Source organism: Vicia villosa, linkage group LG6 (genome assembly GCF_029867415.1).
Source record: "Vicia villosa cultivar HV-30 ecotype Madison, WI linkage group LG6, Vvil1.0, whole genome shotgun sequence".
Lineage (NCBI taxonomy): Eukaryota > Viridiplantae > Streptophyta > Magnoliopsida > Fabales > Fabaceae > Vicia > Vicia villosa.
Window position 1 is genome coordinate 105,616,307 of NC_081185.1, and position 25,733 is coordinate 105,642,039.

The 25,733-nt window shown below is 34.2% G+C and overlaps 2 protein-coding genes across 2 annotated transcripts; both read left to right on the forward strand.

The window, feature by feature from the left end:
- The first annotated feature begins 12,651 nt into the window (after nucleotides 1-12,651).
- Nucleotides 12,652-18,840, forward strand: LOC131609471 (probable LRR receptor-like serine/threonine-protein kinase At1g06840). The gene is made up of 21 exons (XM_058881166.1): nucleotides 12,652-12,936; nucleotides 13,114-13,218; nucleotides 13,569-13,719; nucleotides 13,820-13,891; nucleotides 14,000-14,071; nucleotides 14,179-14,322; nucleotides 14,416-14,487; nucleotides 14,606-14,677; nucleotides 14,812-14,886; nucleotides 15,025-15,093; nucleotides 15,203-15,271; nucleotides 15,371-15,439; nucleotides 15,547-15,633; nucleotides 15,727-15,795; nucleotides 15,902-16,413; nucleotides 16,506-16,667; nucleotides 16,758-17,041; nucleotides 17,159-17,210; nucleotides 17,329-17,588; nucleotides 17,678-17,812; nucleotides 17,899-18,840. Exons 2-21 carry the CDS (start codon nucleotides 13,125-13,127, stop codon nucleotides 18,271-18,273), a joined length of 2,895 nt encoding a protein of 964 aa, XP_058737149.1. The 5' UTR covers nucleotides 12,652-12,936; nucleotides 13,114-13,124; the 3' UTR covers nucleotides 18,274-18,840.
- A 1,458-nt stretch (nucleotides 18,841-20,298) lies between these two features.
- LOC131612028 (caltractin-like) lies at nucleotides 20,299-22,999 on the forward strand. The gene is made up of 7 exons (XM_058883843.1): nucleotides 20,299-20,457; nucleotides 20,702-20,825; nucleotides 20,906-20,942; nucleotides 21,019-21,046; nucleotides 21,804-21,956; nucleotides 22,036-22,138; nucleotides 22,788-22,999. Exons 1-7 carry the CDS (start codon nucleotides 20,455-20,457, stop codon nucleotides 22,850-22,852), a joined length of 513 nt encoding a protein of 170 aa, XP_058739826.1. The 5' UTR covers nucleotides 20,299-20,454; the 3' UTR covers nucleotides 22,853-22,999.
- Nucleotides 23,000-25,733: the final 2,734 nt, after the last annotated feature.

The window sequence follows — 25,733 nt, forward strand, 5'->3', positions numbered from 1 at the left end:
TTTTTCCTCCAAGATTGGTGAATTTTGGGGGTTTTTATCAAGAGGCTTTATCAAAGATTCAGCTGAGTGTGAAGATTGAAGAACAAGGGTTCAAGGAATTCAATACACTGCAACAAGGAAATCAAAGTGAAGCTCTTGGAAGACCTTGATCTGGCTCAAGATTACGGGGGAAGAAGATTCAAAGGATCAACATAATTGGTTTATCGTTTATCGCTTTGTTATCTTCTTTGTATAAACTGTTTTCAATAATAATGAAAGACATCCCAATTCCCGTTTGGAATTGGGGGCAGATGTAGTCGTAGCGAGGACGATCGACGAACTGCCTGAACAAATATCGTGTTGTTATCGCTTTTATCTTTTAATTTACGTTTTGTTCGTATTTGGTTATAATAGCAAATTGATCAACGATTCAAGTGTTAAAATTGTGTATTAAGAACCTTCGTAAACATCACAATTCACCACATATTGAATCACAATCAATTTGGATATTATCACCAAGTGTTTGTGCTTTTGCTTCATCCATTATCAAAGCATTGCAAACAAAGTTTATCAAATTAGAAGTTAATCGTTTTTCATTAGAGCAACGAATTGATTCAATAACCTATCCTTTCATTGTTAATCCCAATTATTCTGTGGTTTTATCACATATACAACCTTTTCAATAGCGGTCCGGAATAGACGCAAGTCGATCCTGAACCGCTTTCGCTTAAGTTTGAAATAATTCCGAAAAACTCTGAGAGATCTATTCACCACCCTCTAGATCCTTAAGCCTAGCGTCTAACAATGTCAAGTGCACTATTCCTATTTATGAGTGCAGTTTTTTGATAATGGGTTTCCATTTACTCATCAACAGCTTCGAAATAGAGGCTTTGAACCATCTGATTATTGTCCCATCGCAACTGAACATTGTGAGTTAGTATGTGTTTATAGTTTCATTGATTTGGAAAGATGCATATATGGAGTATTTATATGGTGCAAGTTATAGGCAAAAAGGGGATCCAAAAATGTGATAAAGAATGTAAATTTTTTGAAAACTACAGTATGTGTCGACACATGTAAGTCATGTGTTGACCTATATTGATGTATGTGTCGACCTACAATAGGTTATGTGTCGACACAAAGTTACAGAAGCTACAGACTTTAAAACTGCAGCACATGTGTCGACCTGAAAATCGTATATGTTGACACATAGAAGAATTTCTTCAGTATGTGTCGACCTAAAATGTTGCATGTGTCGACACATATTTACATAAGCTACAAGCTCCAATACAACAGTACATGTGTCGACCTATACCCTATATGTGTTGATCTCTACACTTGCTTTTTGAGTAAAAAATGATTTTCAAGCTTGGAATTGATTTTTGATGCAATGTAATCCATTTTTAATGCATGATATCTTTTTCAAACATATTTTGGATGCATTCTAAGATCTATAATGCACAGGAACACATAATAACTTGAAGACACCGTTCAATGTATACAAATGTTAATAGTTTCCTAAGTTTTGGTATCATATAAAACATCAAGTGAAGAAGTGCACTCACAAATTGGTCACGTCAAACTGAGTCAATAATTAATCAACGTAATTGAACTATCATATCTGCAAGTAGAAACCAACCATATTCAGGAGCATAATACAAACTCAAGAATCCACAACAAAAATGAAAAGGAGAAATTAGTCCATATTATAAGGGGACAAAGTAGAAATAAAACTGAATAATATCAAGCTCTTGGCACTATTCTCATAGCTAGCTCTGGTTATGAGAGAAAAGGCAAGCAAGAAAACATCGGTTCTACAAGAGCTTAAGGGTCTTAATATATTGTAATCTTCTGGGCTTATTTTATAATTTGAACATATTATTTCAAAATTTAAACCGTTCAAAAATATTATATCAAGTTTAATAAAAATATGCAATTGGACACATCAAACAGAGTCAATAGTTAATCAATATAATTAAACTATCATAACTACAAATAGAAACCAACCAGCCAACCATTAATCAATGTCAAGGAAAACTATACATGCACAAATAAAGTACAATTTATAAATAAGATGACTACATACATAGACAGTTGAAGTAAGGTATAACCTAAGTTCACTTTATTCTTCTAATTTATTAAATCCTTAACACCAAGTAAAAGGGGCACGCTGGGAGGGAGGAATATGCAGACAATGTTATATAGAGGTGGGGTTCAAACAACTGTTTATGATCAATATAGAGAAAATGGGGGTGTCTTTGACGTGTTAAAACTGGTACTTGACTAGTATACAAAAGAAATGAGTTTAGGGTTTGGAGAAAACTTGAAGGTATAAATGAATGTTATTTTGAAGTTAACAAGGTTGATCGTGCTTTGGATGTTTCTATTTTCTGTTGGTAACAACACTGAAGGACAGTTATATGTTTAGCATAACATGAAGGACATCAAAGTCAAGATTCTTGAGCCTTAATGCATTAAAATGAGTGTAGGAACTGATTCAAGTGATGATGATGCAAGAGGGTTAGGTTTGATGATACAAAGGATGTGAGAACGGTTGGAATGGATGATGGTTCTGAATTAATTGAAATTGATAAGCCCAAACTTGAGTCAAGAAGAATTAAAGTTAATGGGAAGTCATATAGGTTTAAGAAGTGTACTTCTAAGTCACCCAAGAAGAAGTTAACTCCATAGAAGAATATTGTTGTTGTTGCACCTGGAAAGGTAGACAAAGAAATTAAAACAAGGGATTTTGAAAGAATGGGTAAGGAAGAAGACCAATATGTGAGTGATGAGTTGGGTAGCTCTGATCTAGATGCATCTGAAGAGGAAAAACTGCTGAAGTATGAAAAGTTTATCAATGACCAACTAGGCAAGGACTACGAGTTTAAGCTTGAAATGGAATTTAATTCTTAACTAATTTCAAGGATTCTATAATAGAGTGGTTAGTTTTGAATGAAAAATAAATTACATTTGTGAAGAATGAAAAAGACAAAGTGAGGGTACAATGCAAGGGTAAATATGGGATTTTAGGTCTATGTCCTAAAGTAGGTGGCAATATGACTTTTCAAATAAAAACATGGGTGGGAACCCACACTTGTGCTAGGGTTTTAAACAATAGGGGTGCAAAGTCTAAGTGGGTTGCAAAGGCTGTGGTAAACAAGATGAAGACAAGTGAAAAAGTGAGGATTGCTAACATAATTCAAGAAATGAGAAAAACCTACTCAGTTTGGATTACATCTAGTAAGGCATGGAAGGTCAAGGAGATAGCAAAAGGAATAGTTGAAGGAGATGCATCTAGATAGTATGCAATGGTTTGGAGGTATGCAACTCAATTAAAAATAGTATGGTCTGGGAATACAATTAAGATTAATATAGACAAGCCCAACCCAACTATTCAACCAAGAATGCTACAATTTATGTGTTTTCTTATAAAAGTGTGCTACAATTTATCTGAGTGTGTATGTTTATAATTGATGCAGATAAATCACACCCTCATTTGTATAATAAAGGACTTGGCAAACTAAAGAAACTTAGATTTATTGAATTAGATGAGGTTGGTTCAAGAGGGAGGAGAGTTGGAATGACCTACAAAGGTACCAGATGTGATAAAATGGGCCATAACTCAAGAAAATGCAAAGCAACATCTCAAAATTCAGATGCTTTGAAAAGAAAGGTAATAGTTTATTTGGATATTTTGTTGTAATATTTTGTCATGAGTTGATGAAATTTAACTTTCTTGGTTTGATTTATCATAGAGAATGGCTCCTAGAAACAATGCTAAACTAAGTAACGCACAAGCAACTGATGCAGAACCAACTGAAGCAACTGATGTAGAAATAGGTGAAACAACTGATGCAGAACCAACTAAAGCAACTAATGCAAAAACATGTGAAGCAATTGATACATAAATAGATAAAGCAAAGATGCACCTCCAGCTAAGCCAAAAGTTGCACCTAAGAAGGTTTCTCTTAAAGCTATGAAAAATACAATTGGTGAAGCTGCCACTGATCAAATGTTTTAAACAAATTTTGGAAACAATGTTGAGGAAAAAAGATTTGTTCATGTCAAGAAATCTCCAAAACCAACAAAGAAGGTGAAGTATGAGGTTCCCGAAAGATCAAGTGATAGTTGAAGACATTGAAAACCAAGTCAATTAAAGGGTCAGAAGCAAGCAATGATGAACCAATGATCATACTAGAGGGCGGAGAGGGAACTTTGACTCAAGAACCTGTTGTGGTTGTAGCAGACCCTAGACTAGCTAGTAACATGCATCATGGCAATTACATATTGGGATGACATTTCAAGAAGATCAACTCAGTGAATTGTATGAAGTTGTTAAGACGGTTTATTAGGTTTATGTTTTTTGTTAAGGCAGATGCATTTTTAGTGCTTACTTAATGCTTGTTTATGCTTTCGTAATGCTTTCTTAATGCTTACATAATGAACTTTTAAAGACTTAATGTTATGACAATTTTTTTATCATTACAATGGTTATAATTCATATCTCAATCTCCTTCATCCATTAAACCAAACTTTAGCATTACATTGAAATCAATAGGTTCTAAATAGAAAAGTACATTGAAGTTTAGACACTCTAAAACTACAACACAGTTAATTTATTTTATATAACAATAAACAAAATCCATGATACAATAAGGGCAAACCATTAACCAAAAACTTTTTCTTTCTTTCAATATGCATCAACCTCTTCATTTTTTCAACCTTCTTTGAGCTTGACTCTTTCCCGTATTCTTTGCAAAACTCCTTGCCAAATTCTTTAAGATAACCAAGTATAACTTCACAATTGTTGCACTTCATATATGCACATGTGAACATTTCCTTATTTCGAGTGTTCAATAACAGATCATCAACTTCATCGTCCCAAATGAACAATTAAGTCACAATTTACATCACTCTGCAACAAATCAAACAATTGAGGCAGTAAGAAATTGGGGAGGAATGAGATTTACAATACTCAATATCAATAATTTCGAACCAATAATATGTTCCTTTCCAAAATTATTGCACCTCTATAACTTGGTGATGATGGTATGAATCCTCTGATATGTGGCAGGATTTCCTCTTTGATTTGTGTTATGCAAGCTTACTTTAAGACAAAGTAAACTTTCCTTTATCGCCAGTAAGTTTTGTCGTCAAACCATGTTGTTCGTGATGTTTAACACTTCATTCTCGCCTTGCACGTTGTGGTTTTCTTGCAAAAAATCGAATCTAGACAGTGACTCTAGTCTTGGTACCATCGACGATGTTGGAGGCCAGAAATATTGTTTTCCTTACTCGAGTTGTAAAGGAGAACCTATGAACACCGGAGGCTAAATGATATCTTAATGTAATGGAGTGTTCGAGATGACTTAATGGCCACCGTTTTAAGAAGGATGTGGTAGATCTATCGTGGCTTGAGCAAATGCGATGGCCTCATGTAACACAACACAGAAAGTGGCTTTAGAACTTGCCATTTTCAGAATATCAGGAAGTTAGATATCTGAGAAGTTGAGAATCAGAGTTGATCTGTGATCAAAGTAAATCAAGAACAGAGATCCGCGGTTTGAATTAAGGATATACTCCCTCCGGCCTTATTTATAAACAAAGATTATTTTTTTAGGTTCATTGAATAATGAATGTATTCGGTCTTTTATGTAGACTATATACATTCATTATTCATTGAATCTAAAAAGAGATCCTTGCTTATAAATCAGGCCGGAGTAGTATAAACTTATAGGTCAAAGAAGCTCTCTGGTTCGATAAATTGATAGATGAATGTTCACTCATGGAACACATGAGAATCAAATGTCAATTATCACAGACAGCGCCACTGTTCTGCTAGGAAAAAGATTGAAGGTTTCAGATTACAACAATGGACTTGAGCTTCTAGTAAGATTTTTTATGCTTTATAATGCTAATATGCACATCATGACTCATATGATATCGTACAATGTACAAAAACGCTAAAGATCATAGTTTTGACATCATGCAAAATATCTAATTAGGAAAGTGCACTCACATTTCTAAGTCACCCAAGAAGAAGTTGACTCAAAAGAAGAAGATTGTTGTTGCTGAACCTGTAAGGGTAGCCAAAGAAATTAAAACAACGGATTTTGAAAGAATGGATAAGGAAGAAAACCAATATGTGAGTGATGAGTTGGGTAGTTATGAACCAGATGCATATGAAGATGAAAAACTCCCAAAGTATGAAAAGTTAATGAATGGGCAACTAGGCAATGACTACGAGTTTAAGCTTGGAATGGAATTTAATTCCTTAACTGATTTCAAGGATGATATAATAGAGTAGTCAGTTTTAAATGGAAGGGAAAATACATTTATGAAGAATGAAAAGATATAGAGAGGGTACAAGTAAGGGTAAATGTGGGCTTTTAGGGTTTTAAAAACATAGGTGGGGGCACCTACACTTGTACTAGGGTTTTAAACAATAGTAGTGCAAAGTCTAAGTGGGATTGGAAAGGTTGTGGTAAACAAGATGCAGACAAGTCAAAAATGTGAGGATTGCTAACATAATTCAAGACATGAGAAAAACATACTCAGTTGGGATTACACTAAGTACGACATGGAAGGCCAAGAAGATAGCAAAAGGAATAGTTGGAGGAGATGCAACTAGACAGTATGCAATAGTTTGGAAGTATGTGTAGCGGGGAAAATCTGATATCGAAGCCATGGGATTGACTCAAATCAATATTCCGTTTTGAAATCGCCACCGCGCTTTATTTTTTCAAAGGAAAAGGGAAAAGAACGTAAAACCCAAAGTTGTTTTTAAAACAAGGAAGAGAACTCAGGTTCGGGTGTTGATTATATGAGGGGAAGGTTTAAAGCACCCCTCATATCCGTGGTACTCCACGGGAACCTTTTTGAAAATCTGTGTTGTGTGTGTGCTAAAAAAAGGGTTTGTTTTATTTTTAAAATAAGCTCGGCAAAGCGTTAAGCTTTGGGCCTACATACCTCCTCGGTGCAATGGAGAAGTCAGAGCTAATGTAGTTCCGCTTTTGGGAAAAACGTTTTTAAAACGAATAAACACTTTGTTGTCGTTAGAGAGAAATACTCAGCCATTGATCTTGAGCATGAGAACAAACAAGTTCTTTGCATCGCAAATGAAAGAAGGGCGCCAACTCGGATAAAATCAACGAGTATGCCACTAGCTCTCTCACGCGGAAAAGATCTCGTTATTATCAATCAATTTCAAAATCGTGGGGTATAACCACTCGTTTCGACAATTAACGGTGTCTAAACTTTTGAAGAAAAGCCACTAAGGGCGAAAGATATTTTTAAAGAAAAAAGTTTTGAAAAGATTGCAAACATAAGAAGGTTTTTGAAAAAGGAAGAAGATTTTGAAAATTTAAGAATGGGAGGAGATGAAGAGGCTATCCTATTGCGTAAAATAAAAGCTAAGGAAAGAAACGGTCTAACCGAAATAAGAAGCCAACACTTGACATTATGAGTCAAGGTAGATTTCCCATCCTTTGGACTTATCAATACCAAACCAAAATGATCACTTGGGGATCCAGATGAACTCATTATCTTTAGCACCACTTTGCATTAAGCACATTAAAATTCTGACGAAAATCGGGCAGGGTAACGGCTGTTTTCGGGTAAAATCCTTATATCAATGCCTTGGAATTAACCATCAAGGGCTTTCAAGGAAATACCTGCACACATAAACATACAACAGAACAATGCCAGACAGACAGAACAATCACAGGATAGTAATAGAATGAGTCCAGAGGTACTAGGTCCATAAGTCCGAATCTCCAAAATGCTAGGGATAGTAACCGATAGTCCAAAGAAAGCCTTATGTATTTTTTAGATTTTCGATTGTTTATTAGTGTTTTAGCGGAAAAATAAAGTATGGTCCAAGTGGACAAAAGAAAAAAATACGGAAGCATAAACATATGTCCAAGTGGACAAAGAGAAAATGACAGAAAGTAAATATGATGAAATGATAAAGTAAAGCGATAAAGCGAGAAATATAAAGAGCGGTAATATAAAGAGCGGTATAGTAAAGGTGCGGAAATTAAAGTTAGTTGTTAAGTGTTAAAGATAACCATCTTGAAACTTGTCAAGTATGTTATCAAAGTTAGTAGGAGATCGATGGTGAGTGAATGATGTACTCGGATTTAAATTCAATGGGGTTTATCAGAAGCTTGATAAAATCATAGCGACTACACGATAAAAACCTCCACAAGTCTTAAATCAACCGCATACAATTCTCTTCCATATTTGATCTTTTTTTATTCGGGACACGAAATATTGCGCTATGTTAAGCAGATCGCCAAGTGATTTATATAGAAATCACCCTACAACGAGGCCGGTCAAAACTTTATGTGCTAATGCATGCGAGAAGAACGATATGTAGATCGCCTTCCGAAAGCAATACCGCACGAAAAGAAAAATGGTGAGTGATCTAGTCTTTGCCAAGAATCCATAAGAATTCTCAAGGCATTAAGACTTTCATCGACCAAAATAAAAAGAAGTAAAAGATGGAACCACATTAAAGGCTCCTTTCATCCATAATTTCAATCACTTAATATTGCGGATTTGGATTCTCATCCTATCGACGCCCTAAGTCCATTGAAATTAGAGAGAAATTAGGCCTCTAACTTGTGATTCAAAGCAAATATCAAAAGAATGGAGTAGAAGATGAGTTAGAACCAAAAACAAGTCAAAAACCACAAAAATCAGCATTCTGCTCAGTGTAAATCGATTTGCACAGAGTGTAAATCGATTTGCATAACTCTGTTTTCAAAATCTGCGCAGTTTTCAGTTGTGTAAATCGATTTGCACAAGATGTAAATCGATTTGCACAACACAGTTTTCAAAAAAACAGCAAATAAAGAGAAGAAAACTTGTTTAAACATAAAACCAAACACCTTGTGATCTTGGATCAATTTGTGCACGAAAATGTATCAAGTAAGCAAGCAAATCTCATCAATATAGCACCAAAGGTGCATCAAGCATAAACAACAATGGATCACATCTTGAATTATGGATTGGATCTAGAATTTTACCAAATCTTCACAAACTTTGAATCTTCTTCAAGAACACACAACCACAAGCCTTGATCTCTCACAATTGATGAAGAAAGTAGTGTTTATGTTGAGGTTTAGCTCCAAATTAGTGAGGTTCAAGATGTGACTCACTAATTTGTGTGGAAGAGAAAGAGCTTTGAGTGAGGGGTTTGGAAGAGGTGAGGAGAGAAAGAGCAAGAGTTTTCTTGGCTATCAAAGCTTGAAAAATGAAGAGGGGAGTGCCTCAATTTATAGCACTTAGGCTTGGGAAATTTTGTGGCTTGGAGTTAGGATTGGAAAATAGAATTAGGCTTGGAAAAGTGATTTGGAGCCAAAAATGAAATCCAATGGTCTTGATGCAATCACATGAGGGTACATGATTAGATGATGTAGGAAATCAAATGTAAGAACCAAGTCATGCTTCCCATGCTTGCAAATGATGTCAACACTTCAAAAAGCTGAAATTTGCCTTCATTTTTCCAAATTCGTGCTGGTGCAATCGATTTGCACATTATGCAAATCTATTTACATGGCTGAAAATGGCAAAATCTGGGGCAAAAACAGTTATGCAAATCGATTGCTGTCTTATGCAAATCGATTTGCACTGATGGCAGAAGCAAATCTGGTGCAGAAACAGTTGTGTAAATCGATTTACACCTTATGCAAATCGATTTGCACAGTGAAAATGTTGAAAAATGCTCCTTTGATGGGTATTTTGACTTGGTACCTACAAAACACAAACATACAAGAGCACAAGGCAATATTTTTGGTATTTTGGTTAGTAAAGGAATATATACAAACTAAAACATGGGTGCTCGATGATTCCTTTGCAGATGAATTGAGCACAGCATTGCAAGTAGAGATCTAGGTTAAAACTTCTTGATTGATGATTGGTATGCAAATGATGTGTGATCTTAGGGTCAAAAATTGGGGTATGACAGTATGCAGCTAAATTAAAAATATTACGTGTTGGGAATACAATTAAGATTAATGTAAATAGACACAACCCATCTATTCAACCAAGAACGCTACAATTTATGTGTTTTGTTATAAAGTATGCTATAATTTATCTGAGTATGTATGCTTATAGTTGATGCAGATGAATTGCACTTTCCTTTATATAAGAAAGGACCTGGAAGACCAAAGAAACTTATATTTATTGAATTAGGAGAGGGTGTGTCAAGACTGAGGAGAGTTTGAGTGACCTACAAATGTACCAAATGTGATAAAATGGACCATACTCAAGAAAATGGAAAGTAATAACTCAGAATCCAGATGCTTTAAAAAGAAAGGTAATAGTTCATTTGGATATTTTGTTGTAATATTATGTCATGAGTTGATGAAATATAATTGTCTTGGTTTGATTTTTTGTAGATAATGGCTCCTAGAAACAATGCTAACCAAAGTAATGCACAAGCAACTGATGCAAAACCAACTGAAGCAACTCATGCAAAAATAGGTGAAGCAACTGATGCAAAACCAACTAATACAACTAATGCAGAAATATGTGAAGCAACTGATGCAGAAATAGCTAAAGCAATTGATGCACCTCCAGCTAAGCCAAAAGTTACACCTAAAGCTATAAAGAATACAATTGGTGAAGCTTCCATTGATGAAATGCTTTATTCAGATTTTGGAGATAGTGTTGAGGAAAGAAGATTTGTTCCTGTCAAGAAATCTCCAAAACCAACAAAAAAGGTGAAGTATGAGGTTCCCAAAAGATCAAGTGACAAGTTGAAGACATTGAAAACCAAGTCAATTAAAGGGCCAGGAGAAATCAATGATGAACCAATGATCATACCAGAGGATGAATATGGTACTTTGACACAGGAACCTATTGTGGTTGTAGCAGACCCTAGACTAGGGACATGCATCAGAGCAATGAGATCTTGGGATGACATTTCAAGAAGATCAACTCAGTGAATTGTATGAAGTTGTTAAGACAATTGATTAGATTTATGTTTTTTGTTAAGACAGTTGCACTTGTAGTGGTTTATTAATGCTTATCTAATGCTTGCTTAATGCTTTCATAATACTTATGTAACGACCTTTTAAAGGCTTAATGTTATGACAAATTTGTTATTATTACAATGACTATAATTTATATCTCAATCTCCTTCATTCATTAAATCAAACTTTAACATTACATTGAAATCAATATATTCTAAATAGAAAAGTACATTGAAGTTTAGACACTCTAAAACTACAACACAGTTAATTTATTTTATATAACAGTAAACAACATCCATGATACAATAAGGGCAAACCATTAACCAAAAACTTTTTCTTTCTTTCAATATGCATCAACCTCTTCATTTTTTCAACCTTCTTTGAGCTTGACTCTTTCCCGTATTCTTTGCAAAACTCCTTGCCAAATTCTTTAAGATAACCAAGTATAACTTCACAATTGTTGCACTCCATATCTGCAACTGTGAACATTTTCTTATTTCGAGAGTTCAATAACTGATTATCAACTTCATCATCCCAGATGAACAAGTCACGAGTTACATCACTCTGCCACAAATTAAACAATTTAGACAATAAGAAATTGGGGAGAAATGAGATTTACAATACTCAATATCAATTATTTCGAACCAATAATACGTGCCTTTCCAAAATTTGTGCACCTCTATAACTTTCTCTTAGGGTTTTTCAGGATGTTTGAAACCCACATCTTCATTGATAGATTGAAACCACGTCTAGGTATTTCTCTTCTATTAGAATTTCCAATTGAAGAATATCTTCTACCGCCCAATTTAAGCCCTAATTCCAAACTACAGGAAGAAGATGACGGGTTTAGAGTTTTGAAACATCGATTATCCTAAAAAAACATAAGAAATGAAGAAGACGAACGTGAGTAGCTTGAGGATTCTATGCAACCTCTACAACTTGTGGTCAAAGAAAAAGACGATTTGGAGAATTGGAGAAGACGATATAACCTATCTTTGTCATGTTTTTCACATTAAATTAACTTCATTGAATGACGTGGCATAAGTTTACCCAAGTGTATTTAAAAAAATGAAAAAATAAAAAATAATGTCACATAATATGATAGATAGGCATTTGAAGTGTGACATTTTCTATCTAGGTTTAAAGAAATAAAATCTTCATATGACAAAGTTAATTTTACAACAACAAAAATTACAGAGAGGTAAATCAGAACTCGCCTATATGGCAAGTGATAAAATGGTATTAATCCAAAAATTAAATATTTATTTATTGTTTTCATATGGTACATGCATATAAAAAAATATAAATAAAAAATAATATATAATAGAAAACAATTATAATAATAATGTAATAAAAAATAACCTGCAATATTCTATTTATGCATCTTCATTTTTTTTAAAAAAATATTCAATTACTAAACTACTTAAAAAAACATTAACACGTTTATTAACAAAATAATATAATTAATTGCATTTGATTAGTAAAATTTGACACAAAGAATATCAGTCAAATATTCCAGTTAAAGTAGATTTGAATCCAAAAAAGATATTGTTGTGCAAAAATCTTACACACCTACACAAGCATATATGTGTATTTAGGTAAAGTTTTGCTAATTAACATAAGTAGGTGGTGTTTGTTTAGAGAATAAAATATAAAAAGACAAAAAGACTGCCTCAAATATTAGCGTATTTTTTCCACTATGGCGTGTTTGACAATTTATAAAGTGGATCAACCAAACAACCATGAAAGTGCCATCTCATAGATCATTTTCTTAAGTCAATAAAAGAGGGTTCAATTATTTTATTATATGTTTATCAATGTTATCATTAATCAATTATCATATAGTATGTGAATCATGTTCCACAGAATCATTTATAGCAGCTAATAAGTTCCTCACGGTTTTCTGTTTTTGACTTTGCATTTTTCATTGCAACTCTTTAGTTTCAACAACATTCATCATAACATATCTTCTAAGGTAAGACTTTAGTGATTTTTTTGTTTTATTTTGAGTTTATTGTGTTTTGATTTGAACTGTATGATATAAATACTTATGTTTATAAACTTTATATAACTGAAAATTGTTATCTTAAGATTAATGTTTCAATTCAATGTTTTGTTTTATTTATGTGTTTTCTTTTTGGTTGTTTTCTAGGTTGTATTGGGATGAGGGCTCTAAGAGTTCATGGATATGTCTTGTCTGTTTCATTTTGTTTCATCATCTTCATGGCAGTCTCACAAAAAACAGATCCTTCAGAAGGTGAATTTTGTTAATAAAGATTATAGTAATGTTCTGAATTTTCTGTCATGTGATTTTAGGGTTTAGACTCTAAACAAGATAGGTAGGATTAAAATTTGACAGTTTTAGTTGAAAAAGTTGTTGAGAAACATGGTCAAATGCAGCTCAACCGAAGTTGCGGAGACAAAAAAATTCCTAGTACATGTTTCGTGTTTGGTTTTTTGTTTTTCAAGGAGGCAAAGTTGATTCTGGAGGTGTAAAATTGATTTTGACGTGTTAGAATGTTCTCGAGTAGAATTGATTCTGACTAGAAGATAGAATTTGGAGCTTTTGCCTCTACAGCTGATTTTGATTTTGGTATGTATATGTAGTGAAAGCACTGATAGGGATCAAGAATAGTTTAATTGATCCAATGGGCAAACTGAGGAATTGGAATAAGGGCGATCCGTGTACACGACACTGGACTGGAGTTTGGTGTTTTGATAAGAAGGGTGATGATGGTTACTTCCATATCCGCGAGCTGTAAGGCTTTTTTGTCGCTCTTTTTCCTTTTTTGTTTCGAATCTCGATTAATTTTTTTATATAGATTTCTGAACTGTTTTGTTATTGAATTTTACTTAAGCTACCTGATGACTATGAATCTCTCGGGAACTCTAGCACCGCAGCTTGGTATGCTTTCACATCTCAACATAATGTGAGTTTTCTCACTTTATAAATTATTTTCGAACTAAAGTATATGTATTAGAAGAATAAACGATAATTTGTTATACCGGGCTAATATTTTCATTGTTTTATGCTGAAGGGATTTCATGTGGAACAATCTGACTGGCACAATACCAAAAGAAATCGGACACATTACATCATTGAAACTCTTGTAAGAACCTTACCGAAGAAAATGGATTATTAGTATTGATCCTCGTCAAGTTTTTGTATGATTAGAGCTTATAGCATAAGCGCTTAATGAAGATGTTTTATACGCAGGCTCTTGAATGGAAATAAATTATCTGGCAGTTTACCAGATGAGCTTGGCAACCTTATGAATATGAATAGACTCCAACTAGACGAAAACCAACTGTCGGGTTCTGTGCCAGAATCGTTAGCGAATTTGGTCAACATTAGACACCTGTAAGTGGATCTCCAAACCAAATTGATCATCAACAGAACATAAAGCTTGGTTTCTTACGTGTACTTATTCTGCTTCGTTTTCTGTCTTTGAAGTCACATGAACAACAACTCGTTCACTGGTCAACTTCCATCCAAACTTTCAAACCTATCCAATCTTATGCATTTGTGAGTATTGAAGCCGATTTACATTTCCTTTATGATTTGAAACTTTAGAGTTGCATCTCCAAATTGATATTTTTCTTACAAGTTTTAACTGTGCCTGCTTGTTAACATCGCTTTACAGGCTTTTGGACAACAATAACTTATCTGGATATCTTCCACCAGAATTCTCCAAGTTACACAGTTTGGAAATACTGTATGTTATGCTTTCATAATCTAGATTAGTAGCATGCGTTTATATATACTCTTCAGTGTAATTTAGCTTGGGCACACGACAACAAGGATTTAATTATGGTCTACGATTTTCATATTTTCTTGTTTCCCTTTCAGGCAACTCGATAACAATAATTTCAGCGGGAACGGAATTCCTTCTACCTATGAAAATTTACCCAAGCTTGTAAAACTGTAAGTACTGTCATCTACATTCCTTTTTTTTTTCCACTTAATTTTCACTTAATATATGATACTACAAATATTCAGTGACTATTGTTTTTCCATACACTTTTGAGCTAATGGCCTAATGTTTCCTCTTGGAATTTACAGGAGTCTGAGAAATTGCAGTCTACAAGGAGCTATTCCTAATTTAAACAAAATACCAAGTCTTAAATATTTGTATGTTTAAGTATATCTCATGGCTTAGCTTTATATTGTGCCTAACAACAATGAAATCATTTTCTTCTGTTTTGTCTACGAACTCATTTGCGATCGGTTCATGTTTCAGGGATCTTAGCTGGAATCAGTTTACTGGACGTATACCATCGAATAATCTTTCAACCAACATGACAACTGTGTATGTAAATAGCCAATTTTATTTATAAACTTTGTATCTATTTTGAACCTTAACTTATCTTCATTACAATATTTATATACTATTTTTCTACTGTTACAGTGATCTGTCCCATAATAAACTCAATGGATCAATTCCTCGAGGCGGAGTATATCCTTATCTTCAAAGATTGTGAGAATATGTTCATCAAAGTTTCCACTTAGAATCTACCGAGACTTTTAGTTTGTTACAATTCTTCGGTTATTGGATTAATGTTTTGTTTTCACTGTCAAACGCAGGCAACTACATAACAATTTACTGTCTGGCTCCTTTCCTGCTACCATATGGCAGAACATATCCTTCAGCGGGAAGGCGAAGCTTATAATGTAACGTCTGAATCTGAATTACGACATCAACCTTAAGGAACATTGATTTTTTGTTTCTAAAGTAAGTTATGTGTGTTTGTCTTATTGTCGCAGTGATTTTCATAACAACTTACTTTCTGACGTTTCCGGAGATCTGAATCCCCCGAAAAATGTTATCTTAAGGTACTCTAACTGATATATTCAGTAATATATTCCATGCAACCATATTATCAGATTCTCTCAGTAGATAAATATCTTATCATTTCTTTTCTTACATTTTTTCATAAAGACTTTCTGGAAATCCCGTTTGCAAGAATTCCAACATACAAAGAATTGGTCAATATTGCGGTAACGAAGGGCGTCAAGTAGATGAAGAATTTACGTCACCCGCTGTCTGCCCCATTCAATCTTGTCCAGTAGATAATTTCTTTGAATATGCACCCTCACCCCCGCCAGATCCTTGTTTTTGTGCAGCGCCTCTAAGAATCGGATATAGGCTTAAAAGTCCAAGTTTTTCTTACTTTCCTCCCTATAAAACTAGTTTCGAATCATACATGACCAAGTCCTTAAACTTAAACTTCAATCAGTTATCGATAGATTCTTATGAATGGGAAGAGGGGCCTCGTCTCAGAATGTATCTGAAAATTTTCCCTTCATTCAACGATTCCCAGTCTCACACATTCAACACAAGTGATGTCATGCGCATCGCTAGCATCTTTTCATCATGGAGATTTCCTCACACGGTTTTTTTCGGACCATTTGAACTTCTGAATGTCACTCTTCTCGGACCTTATGCAAATAGTAAGTTTCTCAATCTCCGCATTTTATTAATCTTGATTAAGTTATCATCTTCATTGAGTTTCTCTAATATTACTTTCATTTTATTGTTATAGTAATTATTAACACAGAGAGCGACAGAAAGAGAAAAACAGGTATCATTGTTGCTACTATAATCGGAGCCGTTGCTGCTGTTTTAGCAATAACTGCAATAGCCATGCTCTTACTTTTTAGAAGAAATTCAAAATACAAGCACTTGATTTCCAGGAAACGCATGTGTAAGCATTTTAACGCTTTCTTCTGATAATGTCAATTTGATTAATCTTCGAAGAAGTAAAATTTATTCGAATGGCTATTTCCTTTTGCAGCCTCTAATATAAATATCAAAATAGATGGTGTGAAAGCATTCACTTTGAAAGAGTTGACTCACGCCACTAACAGATTTGATATCTCGGCTAAAGTTGGTGAAGGTGGTTACGGAAATGTCTATAAGGGCGTTTTATCTAATGAAACGTTTGTTGCCGTTAAGCGAGCAGGAGAAAATTCATTACAAGGACAAAAAGAGTTCTTGACTGAGATTGAACTTTTATCGAGGTTACATCATCGAAATCTTGTCACCCTAATGGGCTACTGTGACGAAGAAGGAGAGCAGGTAAATAAATAACCTATAGCTACGCTTATCTTATGTATATCATCATAAGTTTCACCATATTTGCTTGATAGTTGACTATAATATCATCTCATATACTCTTTTTCTTTCTTGGTTCAGATGCTGGTTTATGAATTCATGCCCAACGGCACACTGAGAGAATGGATTTCTGGTAATTATAAGTCACTTTAAAAAACTAGAACATTATAACATCACCGTGATTTGAAATAGTTTTCGTTCTAGATTGTGCATATTGAATATATAAGTTAATAAATATCATTCTCTGGCAGGTAAAAAGAAACAATTCAATAAAGGACTTAGCTTTTGCATGAGATTACGGATTGCAATGGGTGCAGCCAAAGGAATACTATATCTACATACAGAGGCTAACCCTCCTATATACCATAGAGATATTAAAGCGAGTAACATACTTCTCGACTCCAAGTTTACAGCCAAAGTGGCTGATTTTGGACTGTCGCGGCTTATACCATACTCGGATGAAGAGGGGACTGTACCTAAATATGTGTCAACAGTTGTGAAGGGAACACCGGTAATTTTAATAATTCGGCGTGAAATCTCTTGTGTGTCCAATTAGTACTATGAAAAGTAAAGTTGAATATACTTGTTATTTTCCTGCAGGGTTACCTGGATCCTGAATATATGATGACTCATAAGTTAACTGATAAAAGCGATGTATACAGTTTAGGAATTGTGTTATTAGAGCTTTTGACTGGCATGCATCCGATATCACGAGGGAAAAACATTGTTCGCGAGGTACATTTTTAACTTTTTTCCTTAATTTAAGAGACTACCGTTTAAACATACTCTTATACCTATTATGTTACAAAATTTTGTATCAGGTTAATCTGGCTTGTCAAAATGGCACGATGGATTCGATTATAGATGCTAGAATGGGTGAGTATCCATCTGAATGCTTAGACAAGTTCTTAGCTCTGGCTCTCAGTTGCTGTCATGACCATCCAGATGAGAGACCATCAATGTTAGATGTGGTGAGAGAATTGGAAGACATTATTGGTTTGTTACCTGAAACTGAGAGTGAAATTTGTTTATCAGATGTTTCTTTAGATAATTCTGGTAAAATTGTGCCCTCGTCTTCATCATCGGCAACAACATCAGGAAACATTATGACAAGAAAGGACCAGCAGCACATGTCCGCAGATGTGTCTGGAAGTGATCTTATCAGTGGCTTCGTTCCTACTATTGTTCCTCGTTGAGGCCTTACTATAGACTTGTTTGGATAAACAACTTATTTGCAGCGTATAGTACGAGAGAAATATAGTTATACGAAATTAAGTGTGCACTTTTTTGATAATACCAAAAGTTTAATAGGGGCATAGTTTTTGTTTCCACTCTGCATAGGATTTGTAAATTTTGTACACATGTAAACAAGTTTACTGACAAAAAGATGAAAAAGAACATTATTAAGACATGGTTCTAACTGTACTACCATTTGTTTTTCAAAAGAAAAAATAAATAAAATTTTCCAAGTTCATGCTATGCTAAAAGACAGTTCAAGATAGATCAAAATATTCTCTATATATACCACCACTGACATTTATATTAGTGCATCTTCGTATTTATATTAGGGTGAATCCGGAGGTGCATCTCCCTAATAACTCTTATTTCAAAACTCAAGTATTTTATACTCAGTGAATTTTACGGAAATGCATCTTCGAACGAGTTTTAGTTCATATACCTTACACCAGTATCTTCCACCTTCCTTCTTCCTTTTATACACTTTCAAAAACACTTTAAAGAGCTTGTGAGAAAGAATCAAGTAGGCCATTTTTCAAGCTTAAACACTACTTCTACCTCATTACAATCAATTCCAGGACATTTCATTTACTTCATTCAAGCTTTCACACAATAACACTCAATCTGTAAGTTTCTCATTTTCTTTTTAATAGTTGTGTTGCATGTATATTAGGTAAAATAGATTGTTTAAGATGTATTAGGTTGTAATTACATTCTAAATAGGTAACTTGTGTAGACACGCATTCATATTTGTTGGTGTTCAGGGCATCATTGGTTTTTTTTTTTTTTGCGTTTCCTGCCCCATCGTGACTTTTTAGGAATATGCATATCCGTTTTTTTTTAGATTTTTGTGAGTTAGTGCTACAGAGATGTATCTTCGGATTTTAATTTTGATATGATTTTCAAGTTTTATTATAGGTAGAATGACTAAAAACCCGGATAGATTGAGGCACAATCGAGTAACTCAACGTGTATCGGTTTGCAGGGAGAGCATATCAGACCCTCGCGATCACTAGTTGGTGTGACTTTATTTGAACTGGAAGTGCCAACATGTTTATCATAAGGTTATAATATGAATCTAATTGAGTAAAACTTCAGTCTACAAGGCAAGTGTAATGTCACTAGATTTATAATATGAATCTAATTGAGTAAAACTTCAGTCTACAAGGCAAGTGTAATGTCACTAGATTTATAAGTTTAAGTATGATTTGCATAGGTAAAATGAAGTTTTAAAAAAGGTCGCGGTTGCGTCGTGGTCGCGTAAAGGTTTTCGCGATTTTGGTCGGTACATGTGTATTGTGGTCGTCACGGTGTGAATTAATCATAAATTTGTTCTTTAATATAGAAAACGGTGATAACGTATCGGTTTCGGCATCTTCCAAAACCGTTTTGTCGCGGCCGTTTTCGCGGTCGCGGACCGTTTTTTAAAACCGTAGGTAAAATACATAATTTATTTACTTCTCTGATTTAAAGTGTGGTATTCCCGAGTTAAATGGTGACAATTACAAAATCTGGAAGGAGATAGTTCTTTTTCATTTGGGCTGAATGGACGTTAATTATGCAATTAGGAAGAATCAACCAACAGACATTACTGAAACCAACACTTCAGATGCACTTGATCTATATGAAAAATGGGAGAGATCTAACTTTCTCTATGTTATGTTCATAAAGATTAAGATATCTGCTGGTACTTGTGGTTCAATTGAGCATCATGAAATAGTTAAAGATTTTATTAAGGCCATTGATGAGCAATTTGTCACATTTGATAAGGCCATTGCCAACACTTTGATCATAAAATTTTCAACCATAAAGTTCACTGGGGGTGAAAAGAGTGCACGATCACATCATGCATATAAGGAATATATAAGTCTTGAAATGAAGTATCTTGGCAGTCATATATACTAGAATGGTTAAAATATAAAAAATAAAAAAAAAACTTAAAATAGGCCAAAATGTACAAAAAGAAAGAAATATTTACATTTACAATCAATTAAATTCATAAATTATTCCCAAAACAAACTCTACTAGTTTCTCGCAATTTCAAAACCGCAAATTCGGTCATCTTGTTCATCGCGCTTCTGTAAATCCAAGACTCCATTCTTCACCGTTCCAATCTAATCGGTGCCCTAACTCAAACCACGATGGTACGATTCCCCTTTCCTTCGCTTCAACAATTTCATAAATCCACTTCCTCTTCCCCTCAAATTTCCACATTTTCTCTATCAACCCTTTTAACCTAATCACGGACACCAGAAACACAGTACCGACACTGACACATTAATACCGATAATAATTTGGAAAAATGAATAAATTAAATATAATCACAAATGTGGATATCGATTTCAGAAACTTAGACACTGTTTTGATGATGTGTAATTTCCTTATTAGTCATCTATACTCAGAGGGGAGTCAAGGAGATTCAACACGAAGCAAAAAGGACGACATCATTTGACGCCACAGAAGAGACAGGAGATTAAGGAAGCTTTTGAATTATTTGACACTGATGGATCAGGTTTTATAACCATCAAAATCACTCTGTAGTCAACTATTTTATTTTCACTTAAGATTAACACTTTGATTGATGATGTTTAGGTACTATTGATGCCAAGGAGCTCAATGTTGCTATGAGGTATTGTTGTTATTTATAATGTCTGCCATTTTTGTTTATATATGTTGTTTTCTTAACATACATCTTGTCTTTGCAGGGCCCTTGGATTTGAGATGACAGAAGAGGTATCATATAATTATCCCTCTATTCCGTCATAGTGAGGAGTGGGATAATTGAGGGCAGGGCGGGAGGGTACGAGTCTAAAACCTTGGCCCTCCCTGAAAATAGTGAAGGCGGGGTAGACCTGCGGGCATTTCACCTTTTTAAGTCTAGAAATTGTTAATGCCCGCGTCCGCAAAAAAAACGGGGCGGGGCGGACATATTAGACGGTGCGGGCCTAAAACCTTGACCCGCTCCGCTAAAAGTGCAGGCAAAATGGGCATGCCCGACGGGCGGGCCTGTTTTGCCACCCCTGGTCATAGTTGCCGCATTTTTTTGTAGAGTTTTGTATTTTATTATTTATTTGTCAGTTTCAAAATTGTTTGATTGTCTTTGAATGTTGTAACATTTAGCTGTGGTTGTTCTTCTACTTATTCAGAGATAGGTATTCAATGGTTAATGAAAATTGATTGTGGAATAGTAATGGATTATGTACAACATTGTTAGGATTTGGTGATGTTATTCTTGTTAGAGTTCTATATGCATCTCTCTAATGGTGAGGCTTATGTTATCCTTGAAGAATTGTGGATAATTTACCCGATAACCATTGAAAATTAGCCTCATTAGTAAATTTGCAAGTGGTACCCTGAAACCAATTTTTACTTCACTTGCAAACTTATTCATGTGCCTAATTTTTATTGGTAGTTGGGTAAACTACGCATACTTCTTCATGGATAACTTAGAAAAACCTTCTCTAATAGATCATCCCTTGTGCCATTTCAGCAAATTGAGCAAATGATAGCAGATGTGGATAAGGATGGGAGTGGATCAATCGACTACGATGAGTTTGAGCACATGATGACAGCCAAAATAGGAGAAAGGGACACTAAAGAGGAGCTCATGAAAGCTTTCCATATTATTGATCAAGACAAAAATGTGAAGATCTTCACTGCTATACATCATGGTACTGTAGTGCTTATTCTTTATTCTCATTGTATATTTATGGTCATTCCAGGGTAAGATATCTGCAGCAGACATCAAGCGCATTGCAAAGGAGCTAGGTCAAATTTTTACTGATAGAGAGATTCAAGAGATGGTTGAGGATGCAGACCAAAATAGTAAGTTAACACAGTCATATCCTTGCTAACGCTCTACTCATTCAGTAAAACTTTTATATATCACTTAACGTATTTGTATTTCATTCTCTCAATTGTAACTGTAAGGGGCGGCAACCCTGGTAAGATAAGGTGGTTTATTTGGCTTATTTTCTCTCAATTGCAGAAATAACAGTGTTCTTTCTTTCTTTCTTTCTTTCCCTGCTTGTCCTACTTGTTATGTCTTGTGGTTTTCCAGGCTCCTAGCTTAATATTTACATTAGGTTCCTGAATTGTATATACATACAACATTTAATGAAAAATGAGTAAAACATGCTATACTATATTCTTGTTATTCTTGTTATCCTTGTTTGTTAGTATAAATGTCAAAGGAGTAATATAAACTTTGCACTCCTTTTTAGTGGTAGATTTAGTAACAGAATTTGATTTTATCTTCTTTTTTACGCTGCACGTGTAACCCCTGATAGAAGTAAGATGTTATTTTAACTATAAAATACTACTAAGTTGACATACTATTTGTAAATCGTTCGAATATGCAGATGCTAATAAACAAAATTTGTATGTGTTTGGATTTTTTTTGCATTAGTATTGCTACTTTATTCTCATGTCTGAGATATTTTTAACACAACATTTATGGCTTTACAATATGCAGACGATCGAGAGGTTGATCCAGAGGAGTTCCTCATGATGATGAACAGAACAAGCTTCCGCCACTAAGTCATACTTGCAATAGTACCTTTGTTTGGCTTGATTATATATAAATATAAATTATATGAAGTTGTACGCAGTGCCATTGTGTATATTGTAGGAATGATAAATCGAATGTTGTTTGTTTTAATATGAAATTGAATCAAATGTTATGAATGTGTTACCTGTCAGCATTGATGTGTGTCTGGAATTTAGATGCCCCTTTTGGACCAACTAAAAAAATTCTCAGGCGTATTATATAATTTATTTTAGAGTTAAAAAATTCAATGATAATTTTTTTTATTATAGCCGTGTTACTCAGGTTTGTAAATAAGTTGATATCTAAGAGTTTGGGTTTGAATCTTAGATTTTTCACTTCTCTACATCTAATCTGTATCAGCTTAACCATTAGATACTTGGGGAAAAAAAAGACATTCGTTAAATTAGCAGCTAGATGTGTTATTGTTAGTACACAAACTGTATCTCCAAAATATATTCTAATAGTTTTAAAATCTTAAATAGTTTTTATTAAATTATGAGAATATATTGTTAAATAGCACTATATAAAATTAAATAGAATATTTTATGTAGTGCTATTTGACAATATATTCTCATAATAAGGTGATTGAATAGAATATAATGACCACCGTCTAGAGCGTTTGAAATTTGGATTGTGTTTGGCACATTTGTGCTAATAGAAACCAACTTGTTGACGGGAAGGCTTTTTGATCCTGGAACAATAGCGAATTTAAGTTAGAGAAAAATCACTTCTACTAATTAAAAATTTTGAAAGACTCTTAGAAAGACATATTATATATTAAAGACTGTACGATTCTATTGAAGAGGAAAAAGGACTTGTACAATTCTATTGAAGAGGAAAAAGATAAAGTAATAAGTTTGATATCGAAGGAAAGAAGATGAATAGAAAGATAGTTACTATAATGTTGAATAGTACATTAAAAGAGTATATTTACATGTTGAAGCCGATAGTGATGCAGAGAAAAATGAAAAATAAATTAAAAGAGCGCAAGAATGTGCAAAATAAAACATATTAGATTTGAAAGTTGGCTAATATAAAATACAAGGATGATGACTTAATGACAGAGCATATGAATGTTTTAAAATATTGTGAATAAGTTGACGGCAAGTAATATTAATATGGATGATGAATTGCAAGCTTTATTATTGCCCATTTCATTATCTAATAATTGAGAAGTTCTTGATGTCACACTTACTAATTATACTCCCAATGAAAAGCTAGCAATGTCAATGGTTAAAGATAACATGATTAATGAAGAAGTTAAAAGAATGAAGTGTGGTTTGATCGTTACTTCTAAATTTCTCGAATACGACCTCTAAATGGGATGTATGTCCTTCATTCTCCTTGAATTTGATGATCATGTCGTCCATGTAAACTTCTAGCACATTACCAATTTGATTCTTGAAGACCTTGTTCGTCATCCTTTTGGTACGTGGCGTCCACGTTCTTAAAGTCAAACGACATGACTTGTAACAAAAATTTCATTCGTCCGTCAAGGAATCTCACATGATTACTTGATTTTGACTCAACCATCACTGCTTCTTCAATCATCTCACAATTTTCCCTGATTGTTTGATAAGGAAATCTCCCATAGTCATTCACCATGACTGATGGAGCTCTAGTTTTGTTTGATCTTCTCACTTTTGAGTTTATGCAGGCTAAGTTGGTGCAAGCTATTCCTCACAGAGCTGCTTTGGAACTTCAATCATTAGAAGTTCATACACCATCTTCTTCATACGCATTAGGCTAAGACTCCTAGAATTGGGATGACCAAATCGTTGATGCCAAAACCAATTTTTATCTTTAGCTGTGGTTGAAGCAAGACATTGATGATCAAGCATATTGATCATGACCTCAAACGTCTTGTTGGTTGACAAAGGTATCTCAAAGTTGGCATATACATTTCATCAAATACCTTGAGTTCCCTTCCTTCCATATTCATTGTGGAATTCTTGTCAAGTAATTGGCCCAAACAGATCAAGTTACTTGCCACTGAGGGAACATACAAGACATCCCTGATGGTAGCTTCATGTCCATCATTCTTTCTCACCATGATATTGCCCTTTCCTTCCGATGTCACCATGTCGTTGTTTGCAAAACAAATTGATCTTCTAACTTATTAATCCAATTTGAAAAACCAATTCTTATTTCCTGTCATATGATTGCTGCAACTTGTATTAAGGTACCATACATTTGCTTTCTATGAAGCCAAATATGTTGCAGTCATCAAGATAACATCTTCAGATTATGCTACCATCATGAGAAAATTAAGCCACACCCTTGTCTTCATCATTGTTCTCATTATAGTAGCAGTCTCGAGCATAATGACCAAACTTCTGACAACAATAACACTGGACCTCCTTCATGTCAAACTTCTTCTTAACTTTCTGATTTTAATTTGTACCATTCTTGCTAGTTTAACATTGGCTTCTTGAAGCCTTACGAGCATTACCATTCAATTTCTTCTTCCATTTTGCTTTCACTTTGTTATATCTTGAGCAATTTTCTTTGATCTTCTTGAAGAACTTTGCTTGAAATACCTGTTCAGATACCTTTTCTGAATCTCTTTGCTTCATCCTCATACCATGCACCTCAAGAAATGCTTGCAATTCTTCAAGCTTCATCTCTAAAAATTCTTTAGATTCTTCAATTTCCACCATAATATGATCAAACTTTACTGGAAGATCCCTCAACACCTTCTTTGCCTTCTACAATTTAGAGGTCTTTTCTTCACATGGCTTCATCTGATTTGTCAATGCCACCATCTTTGAGAAGAACTCACCAATGGTTTCATCATCTTTCATCTAAAAGTTTCCATATTGCTTCCTCAAAGATTGCAACTTCACTTTCTTTAACTTCTCATTTCCACCA